The 27,646-nt window shown below is 53.3% G+C and overlaps 6 protein-coding genes across 6 annotated transcripts; 3 read left to right on the plus strand and 3 right to left on the minus strand.

The window, feature by feature from the left end:
* Positions 1 to 165: 165 nt before the first annotated feature.
* On the plus strand, positions 166 to 3,949 carry COCSUDRAFT_61141 (TPR-like protein; the record flags this gene model as incomplete). Its single annotated transcript, XM_005650638.1, has 10 exons — positions 166 to 291; positions 425 to 516; positions 727 to 949; positions 1,283 to 1,435; positions 1,675 to 1,778; positions 1,936 to 2,032; positions 2,383 to 2,613; positions 3,015 to 3,128; positions 3,311 to 3,360; positions 3,727 to 3,949. 10 exons carry the CDS (start codon positions 166 to 168, stop codon positions 3,947 to 3,949), a joined length of 1,413 nt encoding a protein of 470 aa, XP_005650695.1.
* Positions 3,950 to 4,672: 723 nt separating this feature from the next.
* COCSUDRAFT_65011 (hypothetical protein) lies at positions 4,673 to 10,045 on the minus strand (the record flags this gene model as incomplete). The annotated part of the gene is made up of 8 exons (XM_005650639.1): positions 4,673 to 5,753; positions 6,163 to 6,438; positions 6,910 to 7,131; positions 7,416 to 7,498; positions 8,177 to 8,306; positions 8,867 to 9,007; positions 9,422 to 9,440; positions 10,010 to 10,045. The coding sequence occupies 8 exons, from the start codon at positions 10,043 to 10,045 to the stop codon at positions 5,626 to 5,628; spliced, it is 1,035 nt and encodes a 344-aa protein (XP_005650696.1). The 3' UTR covers positions 4,673 to 5,625.
* An 882-nt stretch (positions 10,046 to 10,927) lies between these two features.
* On the plus strand, positions 10,928 to 15,739 carry COCSUDRAFT_1443 (TPR-like protein; the record flags this gene model as incomplete). The annotated part of the gene is made up of 11 exons (XM_005650640.1): positions 10,928 to 10,960; positions 11,060 to 11,154; positions 11,423 to 11,541; positions 11,816 to 11,892; positions 12,154 to 12,267; positions 12,705 to 12,884; positions 13,602 to 13,778; positions 14,291 to 14,392; positions 14,751 to 14,861; positions 15,179 to 15,280; positions 15,635 to 15,739. Coding segments are annotated over 11 exons (1,215 nt in total), but the record flags the coding sequence as incomplete, so codon positions are not given.
* A 1,379-nt stretch (positions 15,740 to 17,118) lies between these two features.
* Positions 17,119 to 20,027, minus strand: COCSUDRAFT_32501 (hypothetical protein). Its single transcript, XM_005650641.1, has 4 exons — positions 19,709 to 20,027; positions 19,320 to 19,384; positions 19,065 to 19,112; positions 17,119 to 18,461 (listed from the first exon to the last, which is right to left on the minus strand). The coding sequence occupies exons 1-4, from the start codon at positions 20,001 to 20,003 to the stop codon at positions 18,057 to 18,059; spliced, it is 813 nt and encodes a 270-aa protein (XP_005650698.1). The 5' UTR covers positions 20,004 to 20,027; the 3' UTR covers positions 17,119 to 18,056.
* A 1,103-nt stretch (positions 20,028 to 21,130) lies between these two features.
* On the plus strand, positions 21,131 to 24,511 carry COCSUDRAFT_40298 (hypothetical protein; the record flags this gene model as incomplete). The annotated part of the gene is made up of 9 exons (XM_005650642.1): positions 21,131 to 21,275; positions 21,582 to 21,700; positions 21,958 to 22,215; positions 22,428 to 22,547; positions 22,698 to 22,842; positions 23,247 to 23,449; positions 23,622 to 23,722; positions 23,926 to 24,266; positions 24,423 to 24,511. The coding sequence occupies 9 exons, from the start codon at positions 21,131 to 21,133 to the stop codon at positions 24,509 to 24,511; spliced, it is 1,521 nt and encodes a 506-aa protein (XP_005650699.1).
* Positions 24,512 to 24,985: 474 nt separating this feature from the next.
* On the minus strand, positions 24,986 to 27,164 carry COCSUDRAFT_27681 (PsaL-domain-containing protein). The gene is made up of 5 exons (XM_005650643.1): positions 26,972 to 27,164; positions 26,528 to 26,572; positions 26,178 to 26,301; positions 25,746 to 25,942; positions 24,986 to 25,331 (listed from the first exon to the last, which is right to left on the minus strand). Exons 1-5 carry the CDS (start codon positions 27,131 to 27,133, stop codon positions 25,227 to 25,229), a joined length of 633 nt encoding a protein of 210 aa, XP_005650700.1. The 5' UTR covers positions 27,134 to 27,164; the 3' UTR covers positions 24,986 to 25,226.
* Between the last annotated feature and the right edge of the window lie 482 nt (positions 27,165 to 27,646).

A 27,646-nucleotide genomic window follows, 5' to 3' on the forward strand; every position in this document is an offset into this window, starting at 1 on the left:
TATGCGGAACATAGGCGTCGCTTTCCTTCAGCTTGAACGATACCAGGTGATGTTCCGTTGACGTGAGAAGTCTGGGCAGACAATCTAGCTGAGCAATCGGTTGTAATTTGTCCTAAAATTAAATCATCTCCTCTATATTAACAACTGCTGCACTGGCAGGAGGCCATGATCGCCTTTGAGGGGGCACTGGACATCTCCCCTGATCATTGCGCGGCTTACAATCTGGCAGTAATGGCCTATGCTCTGGGCGAACCTGAAAACATGAAAAATGCATTTCTGACCCTCATCCAGGTGACCAAGCAGCACCTGATCAGCACCACTATGCAGTCGAAATTAGCTCACATCCTCAATACATGCGACAGGTGTTTACAGTCCAACGGGTGCATCAAGGACCAACTTGGCAAGATATCTTTCATGTGCATAGGTGCACAAGGCTGTGGAATTGGACAGCAGCGCACACCTCCAGGAACACGAGGAAATTCTTGAGGGGGATGATCCTTTCACCCAAGCTGGCGAGTGAGTATTCCCACATCCCTACGCAATCTCTAACATTCACTCAAGCTGTGCCGCAAAGTTTCTCTGTCTGCCTCAGCTCTGCACCAGGACATCTTTCATTTCCATGAAAGATGTTGGTCAGGTTGATGGCCCGATCTAAGCTCTGCAGGCATGCACCGGCATGATCATGACATCAGCAGCTGACATAAGCCCAGTCCTGTTCTGGCTCAGGCAGGTGCTGCATGCGGCGCGGCTGATTGCCCCGGCAGTGATCGCCGTCGCAGACCCGGACATCGCCAAATCAGGCGGCGCCACATCAGCGGACGGCTGGCGCTGGTGCGCCGCGGCGCTGGCGGCCGCCGGGCTGCGGCGGCTGGCCGGCCAGTTGCGCATGGCGGTGGTGGCCGTGCGCATGCATGCACTCGAATTTGAATCCGCTGAGTGGGCGCTGCAGGTGCGATTTGCTGCTGTAACGGACTACCGCTAGTGAAAAGTGGATTGAGGGTGTTAGCCCGCTTGATTATAAATGATCTGGCTGTAGAGGGGGCCACATATTTGTTGCATGAACGGCATTTCTGTGGAAGTGTAAGAAGCAACATATGGGGCCGTTCCTGCCTGCCACATGCACACACTCCGTCTTGTTCTTCCAGCAAAGTGCGCTGAAAGCTCGGCGTCACGTTATCTGCGCTGCTGTGAAATGTTGTGCTTCAACAAGGAGTGCTCAGGCCATATTTTAGAATTTCCGACCCTCTCTGCAGCCTTTCAAATACTTGCCTGGTATTAGCAGGAGTTTGAGGCCGAGGATATGGGTGGTGAGGTCAGAGCGGCTGTGAACCTGTCCAGCTTGCGGCTTCTTCAAGACCAGCCACAAGAGGCGGAGGCTTCTGCTGAGAGGGCCCTGACTGCAGACTCCAGAGATACCTTGGCCCTCACCTGCCTGGTGAGTCATCAACCTCAATCGACAGCGCACAGGCTGCCAGAATGCTTGCAACCACAGCTCGTATAATCTTAGAAATTCATTGCTTCCATGCAGTACCTAGTCCAGTCAGACAAGTACCTGCCTGCACATGCACCTCATAATGTTGAAAGGTTTGCTGGCTGCGCACAACAAAGTAATCTCAGGTGGAATGCTGGAAACCCGCAATGCAAACAAGAGAGAGGAAAAACGCATGCATGCAGGGAAATGCAAGAACAGCAGCGGGCGATCTGGAAGGGGCCAAGAGACTCTATGTTGACGCTCTGACACTAGATAACAGCTCATACTGTGCCCAATACAACTACGGGTGGGAAGCCTCCAAACGAGCATTTTAAAAGCCCCAGAAATCTCTCTTTTTCTCGACATCTTCATTGGGGGGGAAGTCATTGGGGAAGTCCCCCATGTTTAAAAGGTAATTGCAGGGTGCTTATTCATTACTAATGCATGGTCACTGACTAATGCAGGCTAGTAAGCAAGCGTTTGGGCTATTTGGAGGATGCGCTGTCTGTCTTCAGGCAGCTGCATGATGTCACACCTGGCAGCGCTGATGTCATGTGCCAGGTAAGCCTGTTCAGTAAGCCATGCAGCGATGTATGACGTGTATCAGGTCAACGAAGTACCAACCAGTGCACTCTCCTTCATTGATCCAAGAAAATTTGAGGACTCAGGGCCCGGTGCAGTTGTCAGACGCTCTGCCTCACACTAATCACAATTTCCATGCTTGCTTGCAAGTGTAGAGTGCATTTTCACTCAAGTGCAAACGCAGTCCAGCCACATGTGCACCTTTCCCCGTCTTTTAAACTGCTCACACATCCAATGCGCGCCACACAATGCCCGTTCTTCCACTCTACAACCTCTCTCTCTCTCTCTCTCTCTGCATGGAAAGGAGCCTCTGCTTCACTCTTCTGTAGGTGGCGGACGTCCTGGACCAGAAACAGGACTACACTGAGGCCATCCTCAGGCTGGAGCGCCTCCACGCATTAGTACCAGGCGATGCAGGCATCCTCGCAAAGTTGGCCGGTGTGCATGCCAAGCTCGGCGCGGTGCAAGAGGCTGCCAGATGTCTGGAGGAGGCGCATGCAGCAGCTCCCACAAACTTGGCCATCCTCGGCTCTCTTCTGGACCTTCTGATGGAGCACAAGGTACATTTGGGCTGCCATACCAAGATAGTAATTCATCAAACCCCACAGGCTGGCGAGGCCCGCTATACATACTCAGCACTGTGCCCACAGTTGGTTGGGTTTTTTTATTGGGTCCTGCTTGAATTTGACGAGTCCATCATGGGGTAAATTATGTGACAATACCTGTAGCTTGTCTGCAGACACACCTTGCCTATTGGCAGGGATGGTTTAACACGAAAAAGGAGATGTCAGCCTGCTCTGCACACGTGATGTCACCTGACAGGAAAGGCAGGAATGCAGAGACAGGCCTGGCTCAGGCATAGGGGCCCCTAGAACTTAGAACTGCTCTGGCCCCCTTCGTATTCAGCTGATAGTTTCACCGGATAGCAGGAGTGTTGATAACTGCTCTTGTGCAATTGCAGGCATTTGAGAGGGCTCTGCCTGTTTTGGAGACTGCCAGCTGGCTGCAGCCGCAGGAAGTGAGGTGGCAGCTGACGCATGCATGGTGCCTGCGCCAGACTAGGCCTGCCCCTGTGGTAAGCAACAGTCCCCCTGTACAAGTACACAAAGCCCCTTATGTGGTTCGAATAGCAAGGTAAGTAATTCTGAGCAACGGCCTTTGGTGTCCCGAGGCACACAGGTTGGACGTCCTGAAGGCAGTACATTGCTAAGAAGCTGTAAACCTTTGGCAGCGACCAAGTGTTTGTCATGGTTGCAGGCGCTTGCAGCGTACCAGAGGGTGCATGCTGCGCACCCGCACAACCCTGAGTGCATTTCCCAGCTGATGCAGATCTGCACAAACTTGGGTATGGCCCCCATCCCACATGCAGGGCTGTTTGAGCTCCTTGCTTGCAAGCCCTTGCAATTCTGTTGACTCGTATGGGACCACCCCGTTGTGCATATTACCCAAATGAAAGCAATCTGAAATTTTGGCAGGTATGCATGAGGATGCGCAAGCCTTTGCTGAGAAGGCAAGGAGGGTGGAACGGGCAAGCAGTGCAGGAAAGGTGGGCGAGTACTCATTTTGAGCTGCAATTTACCTATAGGAATTTTGGCACTCATGGTATGTTGCGGCCTGCAGATCTCTTGAGGCTTGCTCTGTGTTGTTTATGGGAGTTCTTTGCTGCATTGTAGGCGATTAGGCCAGTCTCCCGGGGGTTTAGTGAACAACCAGGTCCGAATTCAAATTCTTGGAGCCGCCCAGCAACCGCAGCCGGCGAGCTCTCGACAGCTGGCGGCCGGCCGCAACCACATTCAAATTCGAATGCCTCCACGTCCTTTGAAGCCAGATCTGGCTCTGCAGGCGGCACCCGTCCAGTCAGCGCTGCAAGATCTGGTGTCCGCCCCGGCCCCTTAGACGATGTGTCATATAAAGCTACAACTGAGCATCCGTGGATCAATGTTGGCGCGGCACATCAGAGAGTGGAGTCTCTGCAGCTTTCCCACAGGTTGAGCCTGGCATCTTCCGGCAAGGTGGGTGTTCTTGCATGGGATGCAAATGAGCTCCCCAGACCTTCTTGTGTGCTTCAGGCAAAGTGTTGTCCTGCCCCCAGCAGGGCAGTGTATATATTTAGAGGACCTCCTAGAGGGAGAAAATGGTGCAACCCTTTTACAATCACAGGACAAACGCACAACACCTTCACACTACAAGCGCATCACGCTGCAACCTGTGTGACAGCAGGGAAGTATACTATTGTCGTGCTCCCAGCAGGGAATTAAAGTAACAGCATGATGCCACTCATGAATGCAGTGTCTTGAGATACGGTACCTTGCGCATGCATGGGGCTTGGTAAATCTGACGTGAAAAGAGTTTAAGATGTCAAGCACTCAGTGTGTTTATGTGCATGTGTTGTTTGTGCAGGGACCGCAGGCCAGTGATGCATGGAGACATTACGATGTTGCCGCCGATTTGCTGCCAGGCTGATGGGTCATAATTTATGACTAATCTATAAAGGCATGCGTGATCCTCTGGTTGTGTTCAAATTGAACAGTTCAATGCTTTGGCCTTCATGCATCTCTTTCCTGCTCAATAACTTATCTAGATGGTGTCAGGAAACACAGAGCAGGCCCGGGAAACATTGACAAGACTGTTTTACATATTGCCTATGACTGTTCAAAAAACATTGTACCATAGCATCAGATCAACCTATGGCAGGGGCATTTGCTGCCCTGCCAGTGAAGCCACACAACTCCGATGGGATAATCTGATGATGTAACTGATCCTGTGATGCCCAAAGCAAGCAGCAAAAATTTTAGTAATATACAAGCGCTCACAGATATGCCTGATGTACATGGCAACTCCCTTGGAGTGCGCCCAGAAAAGGTCCTTCGTGTCTATTACACAGTGCACCTAGCTATCTCTTGCACTGTGCCTGTTAATTAACCAAAATCTTTTCAATTACCGTGGAGCATGCGACAGAAAATGCCCGTATTTAGGAGCCTGCAAACCATCATCTCATACCAACTAGCACGGAAGCTGGAACGTCCATTATAGAATTGCATGTATCACAGCAATCTATCAAGGCCATGTCAATGACTTCTAGTGATCATTTGTTGCAGCAATAAGAAGATGGACAGCTGTGTCGTGAGCACCAGGAAACCAGGTGCTTGGGTAGATACTTGATTGGCGCCAACTCACGGCCTCAGGCTCTGTTCCTAGATAACCCTTCCTAGTATAGCGGCAATTTCACTTGACATACATAGGTATCGACGGTTGGATTAACGTCCACCAAAATGAACGTAAAGCTAGCACACCACGTGAATCTTATGCTTGCATGCGCTGCAGCGCTTGAATTTGAATATCTTATCCGCCGCCACAACACAGCTTCCTGTGGCTGCCTTCTCAGCGCAGACACCAGCGCGCGCCCACATCTCTTTAGAAGGTATATGCCCAAAATCCGGTCGCTTTGCACCACCCCCTTCTTTTGGCTTGTGCACATGATATCCAAGGCACAGGGCCTGAGAGGCTTTGCAGGGCTGTGACTGCAGCCGGTGGTGATGCTGTCAGCGATGATGACGAAAGGGAGGGTGACATCAGCGGGGCAGCCAGTTCAGGCGCGAGGGCTCATTGACGAGGCGTGACCACAGCTGCTCGGGTGGCACATTGAGCACATCTTCCGTCTTGGCACTTGTAAACCCCCAAGACCCACTCCTCAACTCCCCTGCATGAGACAAACCCTGTTCAGCCCATTGCAGAGCCAGATATGCACCACAATGGTCCAAAATGCAAAATCAGGGGACCCTCGAACTGCAAGATTGCCGGGTTCATTTCCGGGAAGTCCATTAAAGTGACAGCAGCTAAGGCAACTTGCTCAATAGCACACTGGAAATGCCTCTTGAAGCCGGCTGCACACTGCTAGTCAGAGAAGCAGAGGGCTGCTATGGGCTGCCATCAATCTATATGTTATGCGCCTCGGCTTGTGCATTGTCATGTCTGACAGCAGCACCTCGTATTTGATGATGTAAACTGTGTTTGATATCTCTCGACCCTGTAGTCTAGATGAGTCGAACTCATCAAGGCGCAGGGATTGAGAAGGGTAACACGAGGACAGATAATGGATGTGTGCACACCTTCCAGCTGGCCTTCAGACCAGGCACAGATGCCATGGTAGACATGCACACGCGTTTGCCTGTTCTGGCTGCTGCTTCTATTACTGCGCACCCCCCAGCGGCCCCCCGGCGGGGGGACGGCCGCCGACGCGGCGGCCACCACGTCCGTCAGGGAACCCCCCTCGAAAAGCTCGGGGGCCCCAACCTCGCGCGTTGCATTCTGTGCAAGGAACGGCCGCGCTCCTGGCACCTCTGCCAGTGTGTGTATCACCGCTAGCTCCTGCACTGGCCCGTCCCCTGCGCACACCCCAGGCACGCTCAGACCTTGTCTTATCAGTACAATTCTTTTGACAGAGAGGCATCCAATAGCTTCACTTGCTACCAGATGCTAGGGCATCTAGCAGATCGCTTTTGTGTACACCCAATAGGGTTTTTAAATGCACTCGTTTCATAATGTCTCGGCACCCCAATATAAGCAATGCCTGTTCTTCATTTGGGTATTCTAAAAACATGCTTCTTTGCTTGCTCTCGTGGTTGCTTTAGTTTCTCTTGGGGACATATCACATTCAGCTGGATATAACACTCCTACATAAATGACCTCTGTGACCGAACTGATCAATCTGGTCACACACTCCTCCTCGAGATGTTAGAAGGCAGTGCCTGAAACAGTGCCTTCCATCCAGCTCAAGGAGAAAGTGCGTGATTAAATTGCAGAAAGTTCTTGCATGCGCATATCACCACGAAATTAGTCAAGGTTTCATCGCGCACCAGGCATGCCAACGGGGCCCCCCAGGAAGTGGCTGAGCTGGGGTGACCCCGGGGGGAGCGCGGCTGGCCCCCGGGAAGGCACGACGCGCGGATCGCTCGGCCCCAGCGGCTGACTAAGGATGACTCCCCGCGCGCCGCCGCGCCGGCTGTGCTCGTAGATCAGCACCACCGAGCGCCGGAAGATGGACCGCTCAAGATCGTCCGACGCCGCCAGAAGGATGCCTGCAAATTGTCGACCAGCACAATCTCAACACATTCTGCTGCTTCTTTCTGCTGCTGAGAATAACAACATGGCCTCCACTGCACACCAGGACAGTAAAAGGGGGCTTGGTCCGTTTCCTAACACGCAAGGCGCTCGGCAGTGGTCTAGTCAAGTCAGGATCCCGCGGTGGCTGAACACTGAAGAATACATTTGGGAGCATGCCCAAATGCATGCAAAGAATGTCCATTCAAATTGTGAAAGAAGCACAGTCAGAAATGAGCAGTCAAGAATTTATGTGGTGCACCTGAGCGGACCCCCTCCACGGGGGCGCCATGGCGGATGACTGCCAAGCCCAGCCGCCCAGTGGCATCCACACGCATCACCACCCTTTTCACCACAGCCACAACACAACCTCAGCACCTCTGCAGAAATCCACATGCGATTGAGCAGCTGCATAACCATTGGTAAGTTGCACTGCCATGCGCCACAGTCCCACTTCCAAAGAAGTCTACATATGCCGAAGCCCGCCAGGGTCCCTGTGGTTTCGTGCATTGTGTCAACCACATCAAGTACTGCAGGGTCTCGGCGCGGCCTGGGCATATGTGAACCTCTGCCCTGCATTGATGCACGTCCTGAGACTCTTGTCCTGCAGACGCTTCTCGATGCAAGGTCGTCGTTTGTCATCGACAAGCCAGTGTGAGACAAAAGCCACAGGACAAATCATTCATGTTTGGAACTGCTGAAGAAAGAAGGGACAGGGTGACGAAGACATCTCTAAGCAGGGGGGCTCATCACCGCAGGCTATTTGTGTGAAGGGAGGCCGGGACACAGGCCAGCACAATAACTTCAGGACCCACTCATTGTTTTTGAATTTGACTGCTGCAGCAAGGAGGGAAAGGCATGAGAAGGGCTTCAGAGTAAAGGCTCACCGCAGGCCGCGTGTGTGGAGGGAGGCCAGGATACAGACCAGCACAAGATCTTTGGTACCTACTCATCGATTATCTGAGGTCCTTCCGGTAGTAAGAGTAAAGGGTGGAGAAAGGCTTCCAAGGATGGGGAGCTCACCGAAGGCCGCGCGTGTGCAGAGTTGCCAGAACGCAGGCTAGCACGAGCGCAATAATGCAGAGAATGCTGTGGCTGCGCGTGCCCAGGACCAGCAGAAGCACGATCGCCACATGCGGCCACGGCGGGCCACCTGCACCGCGTCTCAAACTGAGTCTCAAGTCTTAAATTCAGAAACACGGCAAATCAGGCTTCAAACATTGACTGGACCAGTATCTGCATCTGGGGTCATCAGTGCCACTGTGTCCACTATGTGCGCAGGCTGCATGAGATTGACTTGCCTGTCAGACACCCAGAGCCCTGCGATAAACTTTCTCTTGCAAAAGCCCAGAAAGCCAGCAGCCAGATTCTTCCAAGGGAGGTACCCGCGCAATAGCAGCGCTCAGCCAAGTGAGGTCCAGAAGTTTTGCATACGTCTTGCATAATTGGTCAGCAAGTAATTTGGTGCAAGAGGGTGCAGCAAAGGTGATTTACAGGGTATCTGCCGAGGTAGGGGAGTCAAAGGTCAGCAGCTTCAGAACCGCACTAAAAACGCCTTATGATCCCATCGCTCCGGACACACAGCTGGAGGATATTGAAGCGACACAGAACTAGAGGTGCCTCAAACCACTGAACTTGAGTGAGTGCCAGCAGTCTTCTTGGAAGACACAATCGGGAACCCTGACAGATAAGAAAGAAAGTCAGGGTGTTTACCGGAGAGGCCGAGGGCGAGCAGAGCGATGACAGAAGTGGCGACAATCGTGCGCGCAGTGCCCCACAGCCGCCATCGTCCCCGCAGCGGCCGCGGCGCCATGCTGTACAGATCCCGGCACACGCTGCAGCGGTACGCGCGGTCTGCGCGCACATGCGCAGCATGAATTTGAATTCGAGTTCAAATATGTGCAGCAGTCTGCCTTTGTGCGCGCGGTCTACCCGCACATCCACATTCGTATTTTGTATTTGGTTTTGAATATGCGCCGCAGGTCTGCCGGTATGCTCTCCCGCCAGCTGGGCACGATTGCCAGAGGGAGGGCTTTACAACAGCTGTACTGTAGCTGGGCTCTGACTGACATCACTACAAGGGTCAAGTTGGAAGGCATGGATGAAGGCATCCAGGGAATCCTTGCTGTCGAGCAGTGTGTTACATTTGGCTGCAGCACTGACCTAGAAGTAGAATTACATATGCTTGTCAAGAGGTGGCCTAGTTTGCAGGTTGCAGGCATTGCCCATGCGAGTTCACTGGAAGAGAATGGGCGAGCTATGAATCACCGTCGATCTTGTCCCTCCACTGCACCAAGCGCTGGACTGAGTCTTGCCACCTCCTCAGGCACTTGGTGTGCACGTACTTTTGAGTGCCTACATCACCGTTAATGAGCTTCAGTGTGAGTGCCCGTTGGTGCTCTGACTCAGCGGGCAAGATACTCTAGATTCTGCGCATCCTGGCAAAGATGCAGGAGATTAGGGTATGTCCCCGTTCACTCTTGCGGAGAGTATCTCTTGTGTGCACCAGTTTCGGCTACAAATCCAGCAGGTGAAAGGAATCAGGTAGGCACAAAAGAACAGTGCAAGTGCATTCATCGAGCAAGCAGCTATATTTTCATCTGGAAATGTTTCACGTTCTGATTGTGTGTCAACTAGAATCATCGACATATCCTCCCCTTCAGATCGATGAAAGGAAGAGAGGTGGAATACAGAACAACCCTAGTATTGCTACAAAAGCACTGCTAGCTTTGCGATCATCACCTTACCGGTATCACATTACACGCTCTTGCACCATTCCTACCTGATGAGAAGCTAGTACAAACGAGACCCCTAGTCCAACGAGTTTCCGATGCCTTTTCAGCACTCGGCTCTCACCTTTGCAAAGGCACGGGGAAATGAGCTGACTGGCATCGCGGCTTTCTTCGAAGCAAATTCTGCAGGTATAGGTTGTTTCGAGATCAGGTAGATCGTGTTTGGCGGCGCCCATGTCCGTAAGGTCAACTGCCGCGCCAGACTTGCGATGCCTTGTCTTCATTCCGCTCCCCCTCTCATCACAGGAGCGCTTGTTACCACTCTTGTACGATTACACGACCCTTAATGCAGCCTCAAGGGTCTCATCTGCTCCCTCACCGGAACCTGGGAAACTGCATGAGTCGTTTGGGTCGGTTCGGGCCCAGATGTGACTGTGGATGAGTCATATACCGCACGTGCTGGGTGCAGATCTTGTCGTCGTGTCACTGCACTTCTCGAGGAGACTGATCCGGGCTGCATGTGCGCTTGCATTGCAATTTGGGAGCGTCCTGTGCTTCTGCAGTCTCAGAATTGGTTAGTTCTGATTTTTATGGGCTGTAATTGTTGATTGCACGGCAGTTCTTGCACAGTTTCTGATTACAACACTTGGCTCACTCTTTTTTAGTCAACACGCACGATAATTGCAGGCAGAACTGTACAAGAGAAGATCTTGTGAGAGGCCCGTGCAACGATATGCATCCTCGACTGGCGCAAGTTGCTAGCACAAGCGGCAGGAGTGCACAGTGTCGAGAGGACAGCTTTGACTGCTCGAGGCGACCTCGTCTCTCGCAGAGACAATGTGTGAGCTTCAAGGATAGTAAAGGTGTTGCTGCCGCACCTCGAGATGGATCCCAGGTGCGGGCTATCGCGATACCTTGGAACGAAGGTCCAGATCAGCTGGACCCCACCAGCACAACTCCTTGGGGAGGCTGGTCCTTTGAGGACGTGGAGCAGACCGACGAGCTGGTTGAGAGACCAGCAGCACAGACGTCCAGCCGAGAAAAGCCTTTGAAAATCAACAGAGATTTGCTCCTGGTGCGCGTGATCACCACACTTCTGTGTTGAATCTCGATGCTCACATGCACAGTCAATGCATCCTGCAGTGATACTGAATAGCTATGTTGGTCTCTGCAGTATCGAGCGAAAGTGTCAAGACAAGCCGCTTTCCGAGCGCCAACTCTGCTTGAGAAGCTCAAATATCAAAAGGCTTCCGAGACCATGCTGCGAAGGTGCGCGTGCATCCGTGCTCCTCCTTGATTCTCCAATATGTGCTTGGTTTACTTCACCACCCTTTGCCGGCAAGAAAGACGTGCTCTTTAGCTCCCTACTCCTCCACCTGGTGAAACTATGCTGCGTTCCATGGCTTGCGCAACTCTTGCTGTGCAAGGTGCGATTGCCATGTTGTTAGCATATTGTAGCGGCCGTGCGCAGCCCAGGCACACTTCAGTCCTCAAGTCAGGAACAACTCTTGAGACCAACCTGCCTGGTGCATTGCAGGTGTCTAGCTCTGGACGCCACAGATGGCCGTCCCTATGTGTCACTTGGCAAGCTGCTGATGCAGCAGCGGCGATATGACGAGGCTCGGAGCATCTATGAGGAAGGGTCCACAGCGACAGGTGGGCAAGCGCAGCCTTGCGCACATTGTAGCTGTGTTTACATAATAGTAGAAGCAAGACATGTAAGTAAGACAAAAGGCGTGTCTTACTTACAAAGATAGTATGCTGTGTCATGAGCATCTCCTAGCTGTGCTGGATCTCACAGCTAGGGTTTTGTGCTGTGCTGGTTGATGCATCTGGGGATTGGCTGTGACAGAATAGAATGGAAAAAATTACATTAGGGGAACGAGGGCTGTGGTATTTGGGGCCTGACGATAGTGTCTGGTGGCTGCAGGGGGCCAGAATGAGTACATCTGGCAAGCATGGGCGACGCTCGAGTCGCGTCTCGGCAGAGCTTCTCAGGCCAGGAAGGTCAGTTTAGATGCACACAAACAAGTACTCACCCTGACGCAATCTTGAGGTGCAATCCTGTGGGAAGGTGCAATTTTATGGGAAAATACTCATGGAACTCCACATTTGTGCCAGAGAAGTGCTGCTCTTGTCTGGGATGTCACTGCGCCTCTGCAAACACTGAGGATGCCATGCCACTGGTCATGACTTGCAATGTGGAGATGTGCATAGCAGAGCTTTGTTTGTGGAAGGGGCTGAGTGTGGTTTTGCATTTCTTTGCAGCTGTACGATGCGGCGATTGTGGCAAACAGGAAGCATGCTGCCAGCTGGCATGGCTGGGGGCTTCTGGAGAAGCGGCAGGGCAACCTTGTGAGGGCCAGGGACCTCTGGCTGAAGGTCAGCCTCCCGTCCTTCCTGCAGGGCCTACTTTGTCCAGACAACATCAATAAGAGCAATTCCTTTTTTGTGGTTTTGGCAGGCCAGCATATGCCATTAGAGGGCTGCTACTTGAGGGCATTATTTTGATGTCGTTGCTGTGCTGCCGACCCAAAGCCATGCGGTTTACTCCTCATAGTCAAGACAGACGAGACATCGCGAAAGGAAAGGGGCCTTTGTTGATTTTTTCAGCAGCTTTTTACCGGTCAATCATGTGGAGGGGCCTGCTACACAAGGGGTGCTGCAGGGGGAAATAGAGCCTCTGCTTGGGACTCTGGAAAAAACTGTGAGTGCTGAGTCATGCGGAGGGCACCGCGCTAGACTTGGGGTGCCCGCGGGATACAAGGAAGCCCCTTCTTCCATATCAGGAGGTCATGTGAGCGATGAGTTGTGCGCAGGGGATTCGAGCAGCGGAGGGAGCGCCGAATCCGCACCTGTACCAGTCGATAGCGGTGTTGGCGGGGGAGATGGGGTATGTGGAGGAGGCTCGGCGGTGGTTCAGGGAGGGAACGCGCAGCATCAAGGGCAAGCAGAGCCATGCTCTCTGGCACGCCTGGGCCCTCCTGGAAAGCCAAAAGGTGATGCCTTTTGTTGATTAGCATCTGTTTTTCAAGCAGAGTACAAAGGACTCCAATAGCCTAATGCAGCAAGGGTGGATTAGCATTGAACCCAGCGTCAGCAGCACTGAAAGTCGTCAAGCATACATGAAAGCAAAGAAAGCAGATGGCATACAAATGGCGTCCCTCGTTCTCTGGAGTGTATCAAGTAGGATTTCATAGCCATTCATGCCAGAGGGAGTAGGATTTGATTTGCACAATTTGTGAGCTGGTGGCATTCTTTTTGTTGTTGCTGTCCAGTGGCAGTCCCTGTGGAATACCAGAATTTAGAGCTTACTGTAGCAAGCGTGGTTTTGGATGATGGAAGTCTGGCTGCACTGGCAGCTCTGAACGCATGATTTCTTGCTGAGGCTAAGCCAATCTGTAAAGAAGCCTCAGCTTCAGCAATTGGACCTGTGCTTTCAGGATTTTCAGGCCTTAGTGAGGATAGATTTAAGGGCTGTCCCTACTGGTGATCATGATTAACCCTGGGAGCATTAGTTAGAAATCTTGCTCTGCTGGAACACGGGGGGAAGAGGAGCGCTGTAGAGCTCGAGGCTCGTTGGCAAAAGATGCCATTCTCAGGAAATGGCACTTGTCATTCTCCTTGACTCATGGCGATTGACTTGTGGCCATTGCAATAGGCGATCAGAAGCAGGGAATGAGGCTTTGAGATCTTGTGGCTGACGTGGCATGCAGGGCGAGAGCAGCGCAGTGCGGTACCTGTTCAGGAAGGGGCTGGAATCCAATGCGCGTTCGCGCTTCATCCATCTCGACTGGGGCCTCTGGGAGAAGTCCCAGGGGCAGGTAGAGAATGCGCGCAGCCTATTCAAGCGCGGCCACCAGCTGAACGCCCTGGACGCACCCCTGCTGCAGGTATGAAGAAATGAGTCATCATACCACCTGTGCGTAAATGAGTCATCACGTCACCTGGAAGAGCGGTGCTGGAAAGTGGTGCCTGGTGTTGGGTGTCTGGTAGAGGGCTGGGTATCTGGTTGCTGATCTGCACACATTTGCAATATTATACAAGTGGCAGAAAAAGTGGCATTGGACCTTGCCTGGCAGCTCCCTGTTGACTTCTTACTACATGTAGACACACACTTGTTCTTTCTTCGGGTGGCTTCTGCTGTCTGCAGCCATGTCTTGAGTGCATGCGAGAGTGTGAAGTAGCCGGACCAGGATTGCCTTTATGCATCCCTGCTCTGCATCTCATTCAGCAGAATGCCCCTCTAGAGGTCTTCTGCTGCTGCAGGAGTTGGAGGAGTGCAGGTTTATAAATCACCCCCAAAGAATAAGCTCGGGGGGATACTTAATACAATGTCAAAATTAGTAGCCCCCTGTTAGGCTATAAAGGAAGTGTTTGCTGAGCAGTGCTGTGCTTATCGCAGGCTTGGGCGCTATTGGAGAGGGATGCTGGCAAGCTGGACGAGGCACGGCAGCTGTTTGAGGCAGGCTCGCGCGCAGACCCGCACCACCTGCACGTCTGGCAGGTGCGGACAGCTTCCATGCTGACCCTGTGTCTTGCATGTATATCCCACCGGACCCTGAAGCTCCGATGATCTTCAGTGCACCAAATTCTGGGGAGTAACGCCAATTGCCGTAGCAGAAGGTTTTCTGAACCGGATGCAGTAGAAGCAAAATGCTCGGCATGCATGCATGTGTGCATCAGGCATCCTTGGAGACAGTGCAGAAATGACCCTGCTTGCGGCCAGCTACTGCAAGCATCTTTCGCACCTCCACAGCAAGCACCGCTGGCTGCCGTTTCATGCACACCTTTTTGGGTGTGTTCCATTACACTACAGTCTCTGCAGCAAGATTCTGATGAATGGCGCTGCCGTGTCCTGTCAGGCGTGGGGTGTGCTGGAGCACAAGGCGGGAAACATCAGCCGCGCGCGCGAGCTCTTCCAGCAGGGCGTCTGGGCGCAGCCGCGCGGCAAAGCAGTCGCCTACGTCTGGCAGGTGCAGTGCACTCGCATTGTGTTTTCTGGGGCAGGCATGTGGGCTCTGTGGGTTGCGGCATTGAGGCTCGGGCGACCTGTGTAAATGAGTTCTGCAAGACCTTTTTTTTTCATGGATGATTGGTCATTAGTACTCTCGGTAATTACCCTCGTGGGTCACAGCAGAGATGTTCACCAAGCAGGTGGGCCCTGGTCGGTGCAGAAGTGGGAAGCCCCATGGAGAGTGGCCACAGGAATTGGCTGGGAATGTGATATAGCATGTCTATGTCCTGCAGTGGAAAGGGCGCATGCTGAGAGGTTGGCATGTCATGTGATCAGGCGTGGGCGGTGTTGGAGTCGCAGCAGGGCAACGTTGACCTGGCGCGCCAGCTGTTCAAGTGCGCCGTCAAGGCCGACCCCGCCAGCGAGGCCTCCTGGCTGGTGAGTCACCCCTCACGCAGCGCTGCTGTTGCCCCTTTCTTTCTCTTTTCATTGTGCCATAGCTGCACATGAAAGTGTGACTGCTGTTCACTTTGCATGCTTGGAGAATGACGGGACTCTGCTTCCCTGCATGCCAGCCTGACTTCCGGTTTCAGTGCCGCACTGTGCTTCCCCTGGATTGTATCAGATTCTTCAATGGTCATGTTTGCCCCATCTTGAAGGCCTGCGATATGTTTTCATAGTGTGATGCTGGGCTGCCTCTGCCCAGATATTTCCCAGATGATGCGTGTTTCTGGACTGCCTGTTACAGTATTGATTTGAATATTAAAGAGGTGTTGGCGTTGGCCAAAACAGTCGTGGGCGGCGATGGAGGAGGAGCAGGGGGCGGTGCAGAGGGCGGCAGAACTGCGGAGCTACCGCATGCAGGGCTTTAATGAAATTGTGCTGCCGGCCGGATTTGGGGCGGGCCTGGGCTCCGACACACCGGACTCGCCATTCAATTCCGTCATCAACACGGTAGGGCTCTCTTGCCATGCAAGGCATTCGATGCTGCTCCGACAGCTTTGCAGTGTGTGGCCAAGGCATAAGGTTTGTGATGTTAGCATATGCTCTGGTGCTAAAAACAGTTCATCATCGAATGATTGGCAGTTTGCGGAGATTATGTCAATCCTCCGTGGCGATTTGGCATGCATCAGTGCATTTGCTTTGTTCCAAAATGCCGGAAACGGGCAATTTGGGTAGGCTGGCGCATAATCCTTAGGCAGGAATCTGAGCAGAGATTGACGGTGTGACCCTTGCGCAGATCAAGGAGTGGTTCTCCAAGGTGGAGAGTGCACGCTCCATTGCCAAGCGGCCGCCACCATCGTACATGCGGCTGGAGGTGACTCATCTAGCTATCCAGTCAGTGTTCCATTGATTAGGACTGGAGACAGGCTACTGCAACTCCAGTGCACATAGCTTGTTGCCTCCATGGTTGTCTGGGTGTCCCCTCAAGCAGATAGATGCACACATCAAAGACGATTGTGGCGCTGGGGCAGAGACAAAGGGCTGCCCTGCAACCCTCTTCCTGCGTCACTTTCATGTACATTGGTCTTCTTTCAAGCACCTGCTTTGTCTTACTTTGTGTATTCTCTCTCGGTTTCACTTAAAACAAGACGCATAATTACCATTTAGACAAATGGTAGGGAAACTGGCCATTAAGAACCCATACGTTGGGCTTTCTGCAGCTTGCGTGTCCCTTCCACACGTCTGAAGTTGAGACACATATTTTAAGTTGTGATGCTGGGTGTGCAGGAGGATGGTGACGAGGCAACGCCTCTGGTTGAGGAGCCGCCGTCGCTGGACGAAATGCAGCTCTTTGACAGCAGCGAGCTGCGGCTGCCGCTGGTGCCCCCCGCTGCCGCGGAGGGGCCCGCTCCCGTGACCCCCCGCGTGTACAACTGGACCGCCTCCCCAGAGCAGCCGCTGCGCTTCTGAGGAGATGGCTGTCTTTCAAAATTGCATGATTTGTGGACAAACGCAGAGTTCTCAGGAGAACCAGCTGCCACGTCGCTTGATGAATGGCGTTGATACGGGCGCCAGTGTTTCGAATTCGGAAAAAAACCTGCAATATGCAATCACACAAAAGGCAGTGAACTGACGACTGCAGGTGAGAGATGTGGCAGAAGATTGGGGATGTCATGCGAGAGTCCTGGATGAGATTGAGGAAGCACTGAATATACAAGCACAGTGCAGGCAGCTGTATGTTGTTGGATCAAAGGAATGCCAGATCAGTTCGAGATAAGAGAGATTTTGGGAGATGAGTGGCCACGGTACTGCTTGTGCAGCAAGAGATTGTTCAGGAATTTGATTACATACGAAGGACACAGCAATGGGCCTAGTGCCCATTGCAGGGATCAAATGCTGTTGTTGGCAGTAGTCAACATGTGCAAGAAAATTCACATCAATTGAGGTACTGGCGCTGCAATCGCCTGGAATTTTCTCAAGAGCTCATATCACGTGGTAGAGGTTTCCCAAATATAGAGCCCCTGTTTGCAACCAATAATGCTTCTCTAGCTCAAGAATTATTGCAAAGCAGATTTAAATGAATGTACACCACTGCAATAGTGAGCAGCCTGCCTCAATAACTCTGGCTGTGCCTCACGTGAGGAACGCTTCAAATGGCACTATGGCATGGAGCACATGCAGGAATGATCCTAACACAAAGCAATGACACACGGCATCATGACTAAGACAGATACAAATCCTGATCAAATGCACAAGCCTACACACCACCACAGCATGAGAGAGCACAACACTCGGGACAAAATGTACAGAGGAAAAGAAATCACAGCAGCTGATTGCCCCTTGGTGCACAAGCAGACAAGCTTGCCATGCATCGACGACCACACACAGGAACCTGGTAAACCTTATTGCATGCATTGCAGCGACGTGACATTAGCAATTGAGCCAGGAAGGAATAGACCACCTGATACAGCACCTCATAAATGAGACAATGAATAGGCTTTAGTACAAATCAGGCCCCCATCGGGACTCCTACCATCCTAATCCTAGCACCTGTGAGCTCCAAGAACACGCCACCTCCCCTAGCCGTACACACCACCCTAACATCTGCGAATCAAATCCCCTGCCCACAACCTCAAGCTTCCTGGTACAAAGCCATGCAAGCCCTGGGAGATCCTTGATGACTTATCATGCATGCCTTTGTAAATGACCAGCCACCATTAGAGCAGTAGAACAGGCTGCACTTGGCTGCATCCTGACCGCTGCTGGCCGCTCAGGCCTTCTTGGGGGAGGAGGAGCAGCTGTGGCTGGTGAGGGGCTCGAAGGCTTTCTTCACCTTCTTGCCCAGCTTCTTGAGGATCTTGCGCTTCTTCTTGTGCTTGCCCTCTGCCTCCTCCCCTTCCCCGCTGGCCTCGGTCTCGGAGCACATACCGTCCCGGTCCCAGCTGACGGTGCGGGTGGGGGGCCCGCTGACCAACGCTGAGTCATCGGTGTAGGTGACTGATGCAGTCGTGGCGAAGGAGTCCATCGGGGAGACCACCTGGTGCACTGGGATGGCCTCTGTCTCCTCGCTGGTGGTGGAGCGCTTGATAGCAAAGATATCGGACAGCTTCTTGCGCGGCTTCTTCGCAGCTGCGGCCGGCTCGGCAAACGTGTCGGTGAGCTCGTCAGATGCATCCTGCGCCACAGCAGGGCAGAGGTCAGGCTGCAGCCTACAGGACTACAACATGTGGTGGCACAGCTCAAGGTTGATAGCCAGGAAAGCACTACAGGCTTGGCAGTGCAAGCAGCCTATGTACGGCAGGTTGATGCTGGGGCAGCAAAATGCATGCAAGGACACATAATCAGGACCATGTGGGATGCAGGATGCAGCAAAGCTGCCACTGCTGGACTGCCACATGCTTAGAAAGGACCGAGTGCGGTCACTGAGGGGAGACACTGGGGAAAGCTAAGGCTGCGCACTTTTAGACAGCAAAGGCCCCTGCGAGGGCTGGAATCAGTTCGCTGCAGTGTCTTTCAGCTGCGTCACAAAGGTGCCCATAGACCAGAAGTCATCCTCTGTCTGCGCCGCACCATGCTACACTGTTTACCAGACTGGTGGGCTGATTCTGTCCGAAATCGGATGTTTGGAAATTTACAATGCTCTTGCAAACCCGGGACGGCTATTTGGACTGGACCAAGGGTGTGATGAGTGGGCTTTGGACTGGGCCGTTCTGGGGTGGTAGGCAGAGTAAGGAGACTAGACCAGCAAAACCAACCAGTTTTGTGAGGAGAGTCACACCTTGATGGGCTTGATAGGAGCTGCCGTGCTGGTCACATGCTCAGAGTCCTGCATGTGCCATGAGATAATTTGTCAATTCCTGCTGTACACCTACTGTTGCCAGCAGCAACACTGTTGGAAATGGGCAATGTTTAATCGATGGAACCGACTGAGCGCTAACAATGGCAAAGGAGTGATATTTAACCTTTCTCAAGTGCATGCTGTTTTGACGAATGGCTGGCAACAGTTAGAAACCGAGCAAGTGGTGAACATCACCGTGTCACTGGCCACCCCGTTGGTGTGTGCATGGGGTGCTGGAGAGCTCGCATCCAGTGCAGGAACTGCAAATAACAGCACAACAGCATCTCAGCAGCAAAAACAGCTCGGGTGCAGCGATGTTTGACAGTGACAGTGAAGCTGCCATCCTTAGGGTTCTTCCGACGCCCCCACTTGATCAAGGAGCTTTGCTGCTCATGTCTCACCGCAACACATTTTCAATGCTAGGAAATCACTGAATTAACGAAGCATCTCGCAAGAATGATTCTTTCAGTTGTCATCACTAAGTCCGATAAGCACTTAATAGCTTCAAAGATAGGATAAACACCGTGCCTAACACACATACTGTCCACCGACTCCAGGATGGGGCTTAAGATCGAGGAACTCACGTCCGTTGACGGGGGGTGGGCCTCCCTGGTGCCAAGGCACCCAGGATGTGAGCAGGTCTGAGAAAGAGCGCGTGTCCTTCTCCTCGCCCGCATGCTTGCTGCCCAACCACAGCTCCCTCAAACCATCTGCGCTGGTGAAGTTTTGCTGCAGCTGGTGGCTGGCCTTGATGGATCCGCTGATAAAGCCGGCTGACGCTCCGATTAAAGCGTAGGTGACCGACAGCAGCTTCTGCTCGAAGGACAGGAAGTAGTCGCTCACAACCGCCACCACATCGCGGCGATCACCGCTTGCCATGCTTGCAGTTGACCTACACTTCTCAATGGTGCGCAGAAACTCCAGCGCTGATGCTGGGAGGAAGGTTCAAATCAGGGACGATGAAGTGATGGGGTTTGTTTGAGTGTTTATAAGCTACAAAAGTGATAAACTTGCATGCATCGTTCATATCAGACTGAAAGTGCCGGTTCTCGTCCGCTCCCCGAAGCGAAGCAGTCTTGAGCGCAACTAGTATTGTGTTGGGTGACCACCTGAGAATCCTGCGTGACGATGTGTTTTGCAATTTCATTTTGCATTCGCTGCTTCACCCAACCCTTCGCTTCCTGCTGATGCTCTCAGATCCAAGGATGGGTGAAGAAGCGTGAAGGTATTCTATGTTTTGATGCCATGGGGCGGACTGGTCTCTGGTTCGATCCATGCTTTTGGATGCAATCTTTTTTTGTTTTGGTGTCAACTTGGCACTTTTACATAATACAGAGCCAAGTAGGTGCTGCACAGTGCAGCCTGCACTTAAAAGAAGAGACAATCAGAATCGGTGGAATGAGTTTGGATCGACAATCGTTGACAGCATCGCAGCGCAGCTCAAGGCAAGTGTGGCTTCCCAACGCGCAGGTGAGGATGCGCTATATCTCCGAAAGTGTTCTTGTGTCGTGGCTGACACTTATTGGTATTCAAAAGTTTTCTAGCAACACTCCTGAATGTTTCGAATGGAAATGATTCGCTCTTCTTATCCTCTATGTCCTTGAATGACACCTGTAAATTACATAGGTGTGGGCCAACATCCCTGCAGAGCCCAAGAGAGAAAGCCCAGCGACGGCCACGAAGGGCAGGAGTGAATCCCGTAGCAAAACGAATGCCCTCAGGATCGATGCAGAGTCATCTCTTATGCAAGGAACAGGTACGCTTGCCGTTCCTAGTCCCTGTCAGGCCGAATCATCATAACTGCTTCCTTAATATTGCAACAAGAAGAGCGATGGTTCTTGCATCAATAAAAGGGTACATCAACTGGGAAGTGCATTATTTTGTCACAAGATAGTCATGATCACTGTCCAGCTTGAAGCACAAGTCCTGTGTCCTGTGTTTCAGGGCTAGCACACAGGGAGCAGCAGGGCTGCAGCATTTCTGATGCAGCAGCATTTGGGGACACCATGGCTGCAGGGCCTTCTGAACGAGCGAGCTACACCTTCTTCGACCTGGCACAGCAGCCCTTGGACCTTCCCCAGGAGCCCCTGTCGGAGGTGGACCTGATCAGTGATGAGGACAGCCAAGGCGGCCTCCCTGTCTGCCCCATATGTGAGCCTGTCCGCAGCCTCCTTCTCAGATATGCAGCAGTTTGACATCATCTCTGCGAGTGACTCGATCGCACAGCGCTCCTCCTTGAGAAATATGTAGTGACCCAGAGAAGCCCCTGACACAAATGCAGCAGATTCTCCTGGACAGCAGTGCATGCAGCACGGCAGCACAGCTTGCTGCATTGTTGCTGTGTGCTCCAACGCCACATCATACAATCTCACTCAGGTAAATCAGGAGCGCTAGTGGCAAAGCAAGGCAGCATGCATGGGCAGGCGACAGCCTCATGTTGGTCTTGTCTGCCCACAGGCTTGGGAGAGATATTCGACCTCCGGGACAAAGCGGTGGTCATCTCCTGCATGCATGTCTTCTGCCTCGCCTGCATCTCGCGCTGGTCCTCTCTCAAGAAGTCCTGCCCTCTCTGCAAGGTGCGCCCAACTCGTACGCACCTTCCTGAACATGCTGCATGCCCTGCCTCCATGCCTCCATGCCCGTAATTTCGGCAAGCAGAGCTTGCAGGGACGGCTGTTCAATGTCATGCTTGGCTCTGCTGTGCACTCGGGTATGCACAGAAGTTCATATCTGGTTGCCAGAGATGGTTTGGCTGGCACCAGGGCGTAGTAATGAGCCGCTCAGGGAAGAGTATGGGGTTTGATTCTAAAGGTTGCATGCTGGGCCTGCGCAGAGCCGCATACAAGGCTACATGTACAATATACTGTCGGTGACGGACTATCAGGAGCGGATTCTGCCGGCGACGCCGCCGCGTGCCAAAACGCCGCCCAGCCCGGTGCAGCAGCGGCAGCGGGGAGTTGCGCTTATTGACGCGCGACCATCCGGGGGCGTGCGGCGTGATGCGGGCAGAGGGCAGCTACCCGGCGGGCAGCCGCTGCTGCCTGACCGGCCCGGCGACCGCACATCGGTGTTCCGCCGGGGCCGAGAGCAGGTTTGGCGTCCTGCCACAACGCTGCATTGTTGCAACATTCTGTCCAGCGCTCCACCGCATTCAGGAGCTTCCAGAGGGTGTGAACTGCAACAGCAATGCATTGCCGCAAGGTGTACAGTGGTTTTCTGCATTTTCTGGTGTGCATGGTCCATGAGGGCCAGGTGTGCTCTGGGACCTTGGTTGGGCTGACCACACCTCAATGGTGGGTGCAGATCGAGGAGTTTGTACCAGGCATTTGGCCGCCGGTCAGGGCTGCGCGCAGCATGGATGCCAGCACGAGCTCGCGACATGCACCCTTGAAGGAGCCGCGCCCTTACTTTTACAGAGTGCAGGTTTGCCCTTCCTTACCTGCACGCTCTGTGCACAGTGATCGGCTTCATTTGTCTGCAAGGCAATTTTTCTGAAGACATTGGTGTTGTAATCATTTGCACACCACTCTTACTAGGAGGTGCCGCTTACTAATAAGTGCTGATCTGCTGCAGGCTCAGGCGCAGTCCCAGGTACTGGGCGGACCCCTCGCCGGCAGAGGGGGATCTAGGGCGGTCGATGGCGCGTCTTCACAGCAAGATGCAGTCGAAGCGTGGCGGCGGCACGTCTATGTGCAGGGAATGCGCGCAGTGCCCATGGGTGAGTCATGCCCCGTCACAGTCCATCGCAGCGTGATCTTTGGTGCATCAGTGCTCAAAGAAACATCAGTCATGCTCACAGCAATTTGTGTCCTTGTAAACGGCTTGTGAGGGCAGCAATGGTCAAATAACAGAAGTACATAAACCAAATTAGCTTGGCATAATGCAGCTTGGTGCGAGTATGTTGCATCCGATGATCAGGCCTTTAGTAAGATGCTGATAATCAGCAGAGGAGGCGGCTGGGCATGAGTGTGAGGTCTTGAAAATGGGTGTTTCCTGCTTTCCCAATATGCAGCAAGGATAGTGTCAGTATGCACGCGGTGAATTTGTGAGGCTTCCAAGAGGAGGTCGTTCCAGGGTTGGTGAATAAGCCGTTACTAAGTGTTGGAGCTAACTGAACTGCAGAGGAGGCGGCGGTTGCCGGCCAGCCGGGAATGTCGGAGGATCGGCGCGCGGCGCGGCTAAGCGCGTGGGTCGATCGTGAGCTGCGTTCCCTCCTGCAGACCGATGACGTCGCCATCGTGCGCGCTTATGTCATGGGCCTCGTGCGGGGGATTGGGTTCGCCCGCTCCGGTGATGGCACTGAGCCGCCGGCCAGGCAGCCACAGGTTAGTGGTTTTGTGCTGCCTCTCCACAGACACACATACCCCGTTCCCCTGAGAATTTAGAGATGACGGGGTGAGAGATAGCTCAGATTCAGGGCGAACAAAGTTCACCACTTCTGGACAGCATATGGGTGCATTTGAAAAGATAATCATGGGAGCGGTATGTTATTTGCAGGGTGCTGTTGGCAGTGGGAGGGGTGGCGAGCAGACAGACGCGGTAGCGGCGTTGCGGCCCTTTCTGCAGGAGCATGCCGAGCACTTCTGGCACGAGCTGCGGTGCGCACCAGCGCTTCTTCTGTTTCCTAGACTTTTGTGACCTTGTGCCTTCGCCAATTATGGGACTCCTGATGGCATTCCAGTGCCTGCCTTCACTTGCATCCTTCAAGAGGCCAAGCTATTGTCCCTTAGAATCAAAAGTGTGAAGGGAATCAGCCAAGAGGCTTGAGAGTATTAGGTGTGCTTGTTATGTCGCCGCGCAGGTGCTTTGCAGCCGTGCCTCTTTCCATGCAGACCTACGACCGGCTTGTCAGATACAAAGATCCCCGGCAAGCAGCAGCATCCTCCCCCACACCAGTGCCTTCCACCGACTCCTCATCCACAGCCGCTCTTCTTGAGCCGCTGCCGCGCAGCCGAGCCGGCAGCGCCGTGGCCGGGGCCCCCCGCCCAACGGTGGAGGACCCACAGCCGAGCAGTGGCCACCGGGGGAACCGTGGCGGGAGCCCCGAGCTGAGCAGGAAGCGGCGGCGCTTCAGCAGCCGCCCGCCAGAGGAGGCCGGCTCTGATGGGGCGGTCGGCGGCCGGGAGTCTGATAGTCGGCATCGTGAGAGAGGGTACAGCCGAGAGAGACGACACAGGTCGCCGGAGAGGGAGTGCAGAAGGAATGGGGAAGCTCACAGGCCAGAGGGAAGCAGAGGGAGATGTGAGAGTGACAGGCATAAGAGAAGTAGGAGTACAGCAGAGCATGGGTCTTCTGCAGCCAGGGATCAGGTGCCATTCCGGCAGAAGCTTGACAGAGCATATGACCCTTCTGCCAGGAACTGCAGCAGCAGCGTGACAAGAGCATAAGGCGCACGGATGAGAGCAGCAAGAAGGACGGCGCAGACAGGCCTGCGGCTCCCCGGGGTAAGGATGAGTTGGCAGACCTCCGGTCCAGGGCGCTGGCAGCGTTGCAGGCCAGGCAGCTATCAGGGAGAAGCTGAGGTCGGGGCCGCTTTCAGTGTTCGAGGTGCTGAGAACATTATGATCATTCTTTCCTGGCCAGTGCCTGTACAGTGGTTGATTGTGCAGCGCCAACGATGGGTTTTGCATGCAGCGTTGCGGTGTCTATTCACATTTCACAATACAAACGGTGGATGGTGTGTAATTCACCTTGATGGGAGCGGTCCTCAACACAGCTGCTGGGCATAGTTGTTGCAAGATTGACTCAATCATTGGATGCCCTGACAGTGTCATGCAAAGTGAAGTAATTTCTCGTCAGGCATTGGCAAGAAACAAGCTTTAGACAGGAGATATCGTATAATTGATATAGAAGTCTTCTCTGAAGCATGCTACATGATTTACATTGCATCCAGCAATTCAGACCTTTAATGTTCTTCTCGCCTGCTCTCTATGTACGACATACATATGCGCAATCAAGCCATGCAACACTCCAATTTGTTCTTCTCCGCTCCAATCACGGCTTGGGGGCCCGTGTAACAATTGCTCCATGGGTAAAAACCTCCTCTCTATGCGTCAACCGACCAATACCTCTCAAGAAATGCCGCCAGGGATGGCCGACACTCTATGAGTAGTAGGGGAGGGTCTGTGTGAGGATCCAGGCCCATGCAACGCCAGAGAGACCGCCGACCAACCAGCCAGCGGAGAACTTCTGCCATCCATCAGCGGTCTGCGCGCAGCAGACAAGCATGCAGATCAGGGGAATGTCAGGATGCAACAGCCCTGGAGGTATACCGAGGCGGAAACCTGTCCCTCATTCCAGGGAACTTCTGAAGGATCGGTCCTGCCTTGTCAAACAACAAATCAAGAAACTACTTCCACATTTGGCAGGGGAGGTGTTACCGCTGTCATAATAACACAGACGACCCAAAATTGTACAACATGCACAAGCTTACTGTTGTACACTAGTCCTTCCTTCCCTCAACAAGCAAGCCCTCCTTTGGCAACATGTGCATCCGAGCACCTTAGCTGCAGCTCCTGTGAGAGCGCACGGATGCCACAAACCATCTGAACGCAAATCGAGACGTCGCAAATACATGGTGAACCCGAAGAAGAACCAGGGTATCAGGGGAGGCGCGCAAACCTGCAGGGGGTCGCGCTGGAGCTCGCGGCCGGACAGGGTCTTCACGCCAATGGCGCCGGCGTCGTTCTGGAACGCGGACGCGCCGTAGATGGTCAGAGCCACAGCCAGGATGACCACCAGGCCAGCACCTGACAGGCAGCCGGCGCGCTCCGCCACTCCGGGGATGTTCCTCAGGGGTCCCAGCTTGATGAAGGGGCCTACGCGCAAGGTAGATAGAGTCATGCCGTGCCAGGAGGAGGCGCAGCAACATGAATTTTGCCAACTTAAAGCTTTGTGCTAGCAATGATAGTGTAGCATTGGGTGTGGACAGCTCTGACAAGAACACTGGTAGTTTGCAGGGTCTGCTCAATCCAGCAGAGTGCCCGATGATCTTCTTTCCCAAATTGTCACCGACCATCACTTCAGTTATTGAGCAAACAGTGAGTGACTCACCGGTGACTAGGAAGCCGTGCACGAGGCCGATCTCAACGCCGCGCAGGAGCGGGGACACGCCGATCCTGTATGCCGGCAGGTTGGACAGGAACCCGGCCACCAGAGGGGATGAGGTCACTGGGGTCTGTGCACAACACAGATCCCAAAACTCATCAACTTGCAAGTTGGTTGCATAACTCCTTTGTGCATCCAGCCGATTGTGATGGCAGATCGCCCCATGGTGCAGAATCTAATTTCTTGGAGCTGGGGAGGTCAATGTAGGGCGCAGAGCACAGGTGATTGCATGGTCTACGCCACATTGGGTGCTGATCCAGCATGAGCTGCATTGGAAGCAGATGGGCGTCACGCACCTCCAGCATGCCAATGAATGGGTCGCCATTGATGGGCTGGATGACCTGCACCACAATCAGACATGATCCTCAGGATTGCTTCCACCAAAACACAGACCTCCTGTGCTTTGACAACACGTCTGCTTGTTTCCCCTCTTTCTTGGCAGGAGGGATGTGTCCACCCAAACTTAAATGCAGTACCCATCGCGCTGAAAAAGAAATGGTCCTTAAAGGGATCATCTGTTCCCTGCAAACCTGGCAAAGCCCAATAAATTGCTTACAGCTGCCCCAATATACGGCGAGCAAGGTGTTTGCAATCCTTTGATCGTCTTCAATCTGTAAGCAGTGCCACTGGAGCACAAAACCAGACGTTCAACTGTAGTGACATGCTCATCCGAGGGAGTCTTCTCAGCGCCCATGATACGTCATATGCTGCCGTTCAGATAGCTTCCAATGAGGACCGACCTGCTGCTTGTCTGCGGCACGTACAACGACTGCTGCCCTGTTCTGCCTGGCGTGGAAAACGGGGGTGAGACCGGCAATGTTGCCCAGGCTGGAGCGGCTGCTGGACACGCGGGACGATGCGCAGGGCACCCTGATGGCGCTGGAGGTTGCGGCGACCTGCATCTTTGGTGCCTGCTGTGACGTTACGGGGCTCCTTTGCGATGAAATGCACAGGCCTTCGTCTGAAATCTCGACTTTATCCTCTGTCAATGCAACGACCCCTGCGTAGGGTTTCTACAGAGGGATATGGACCTGAAGTCCTCAAAGCCATGCCGAGGCATTGAAGTCTCGTCTCTTTCAGTCACAAATGAACGCCAGCCTTGGTTTGGACTTCCACCTCTTTGTCCGCAAGTTTCCTTGGTTTGGACTTCCACCTCTTTGTCCGCAAGTTTCACGGTGCGTTTGACAAAATACAGGGATGCCTTTGGCGCCAGATCATCCAGGGGCCCAGGTGGAGGCTTGATGATCAATGCTGCCAGCATGCAAAACTTCATCGCAAAGCTTACAAATATTCAGCATGGCACTCAGCTCAATTGTTGAACAGCATCCACATGTCTTGAACCCTGCAACACCACTGTGTCTTCCATCAGGCATCGGCAAGCATGTCTGACAGACCTAGGTAGGTACATATTCCAT

This window comes from Coccomyxa subellipsoidea (assembly GCF_000258705.1).
Source record: "Coccomyxa subellipsoidea C-169, whole genome shotgun sequence".
NCBI lineage: Eukaryota > Viridiplantae > Chlorophyta > Trebouxiophyceae > Coccomyxaceae > Coccomyxa > Coccomyxa subellipsoidea.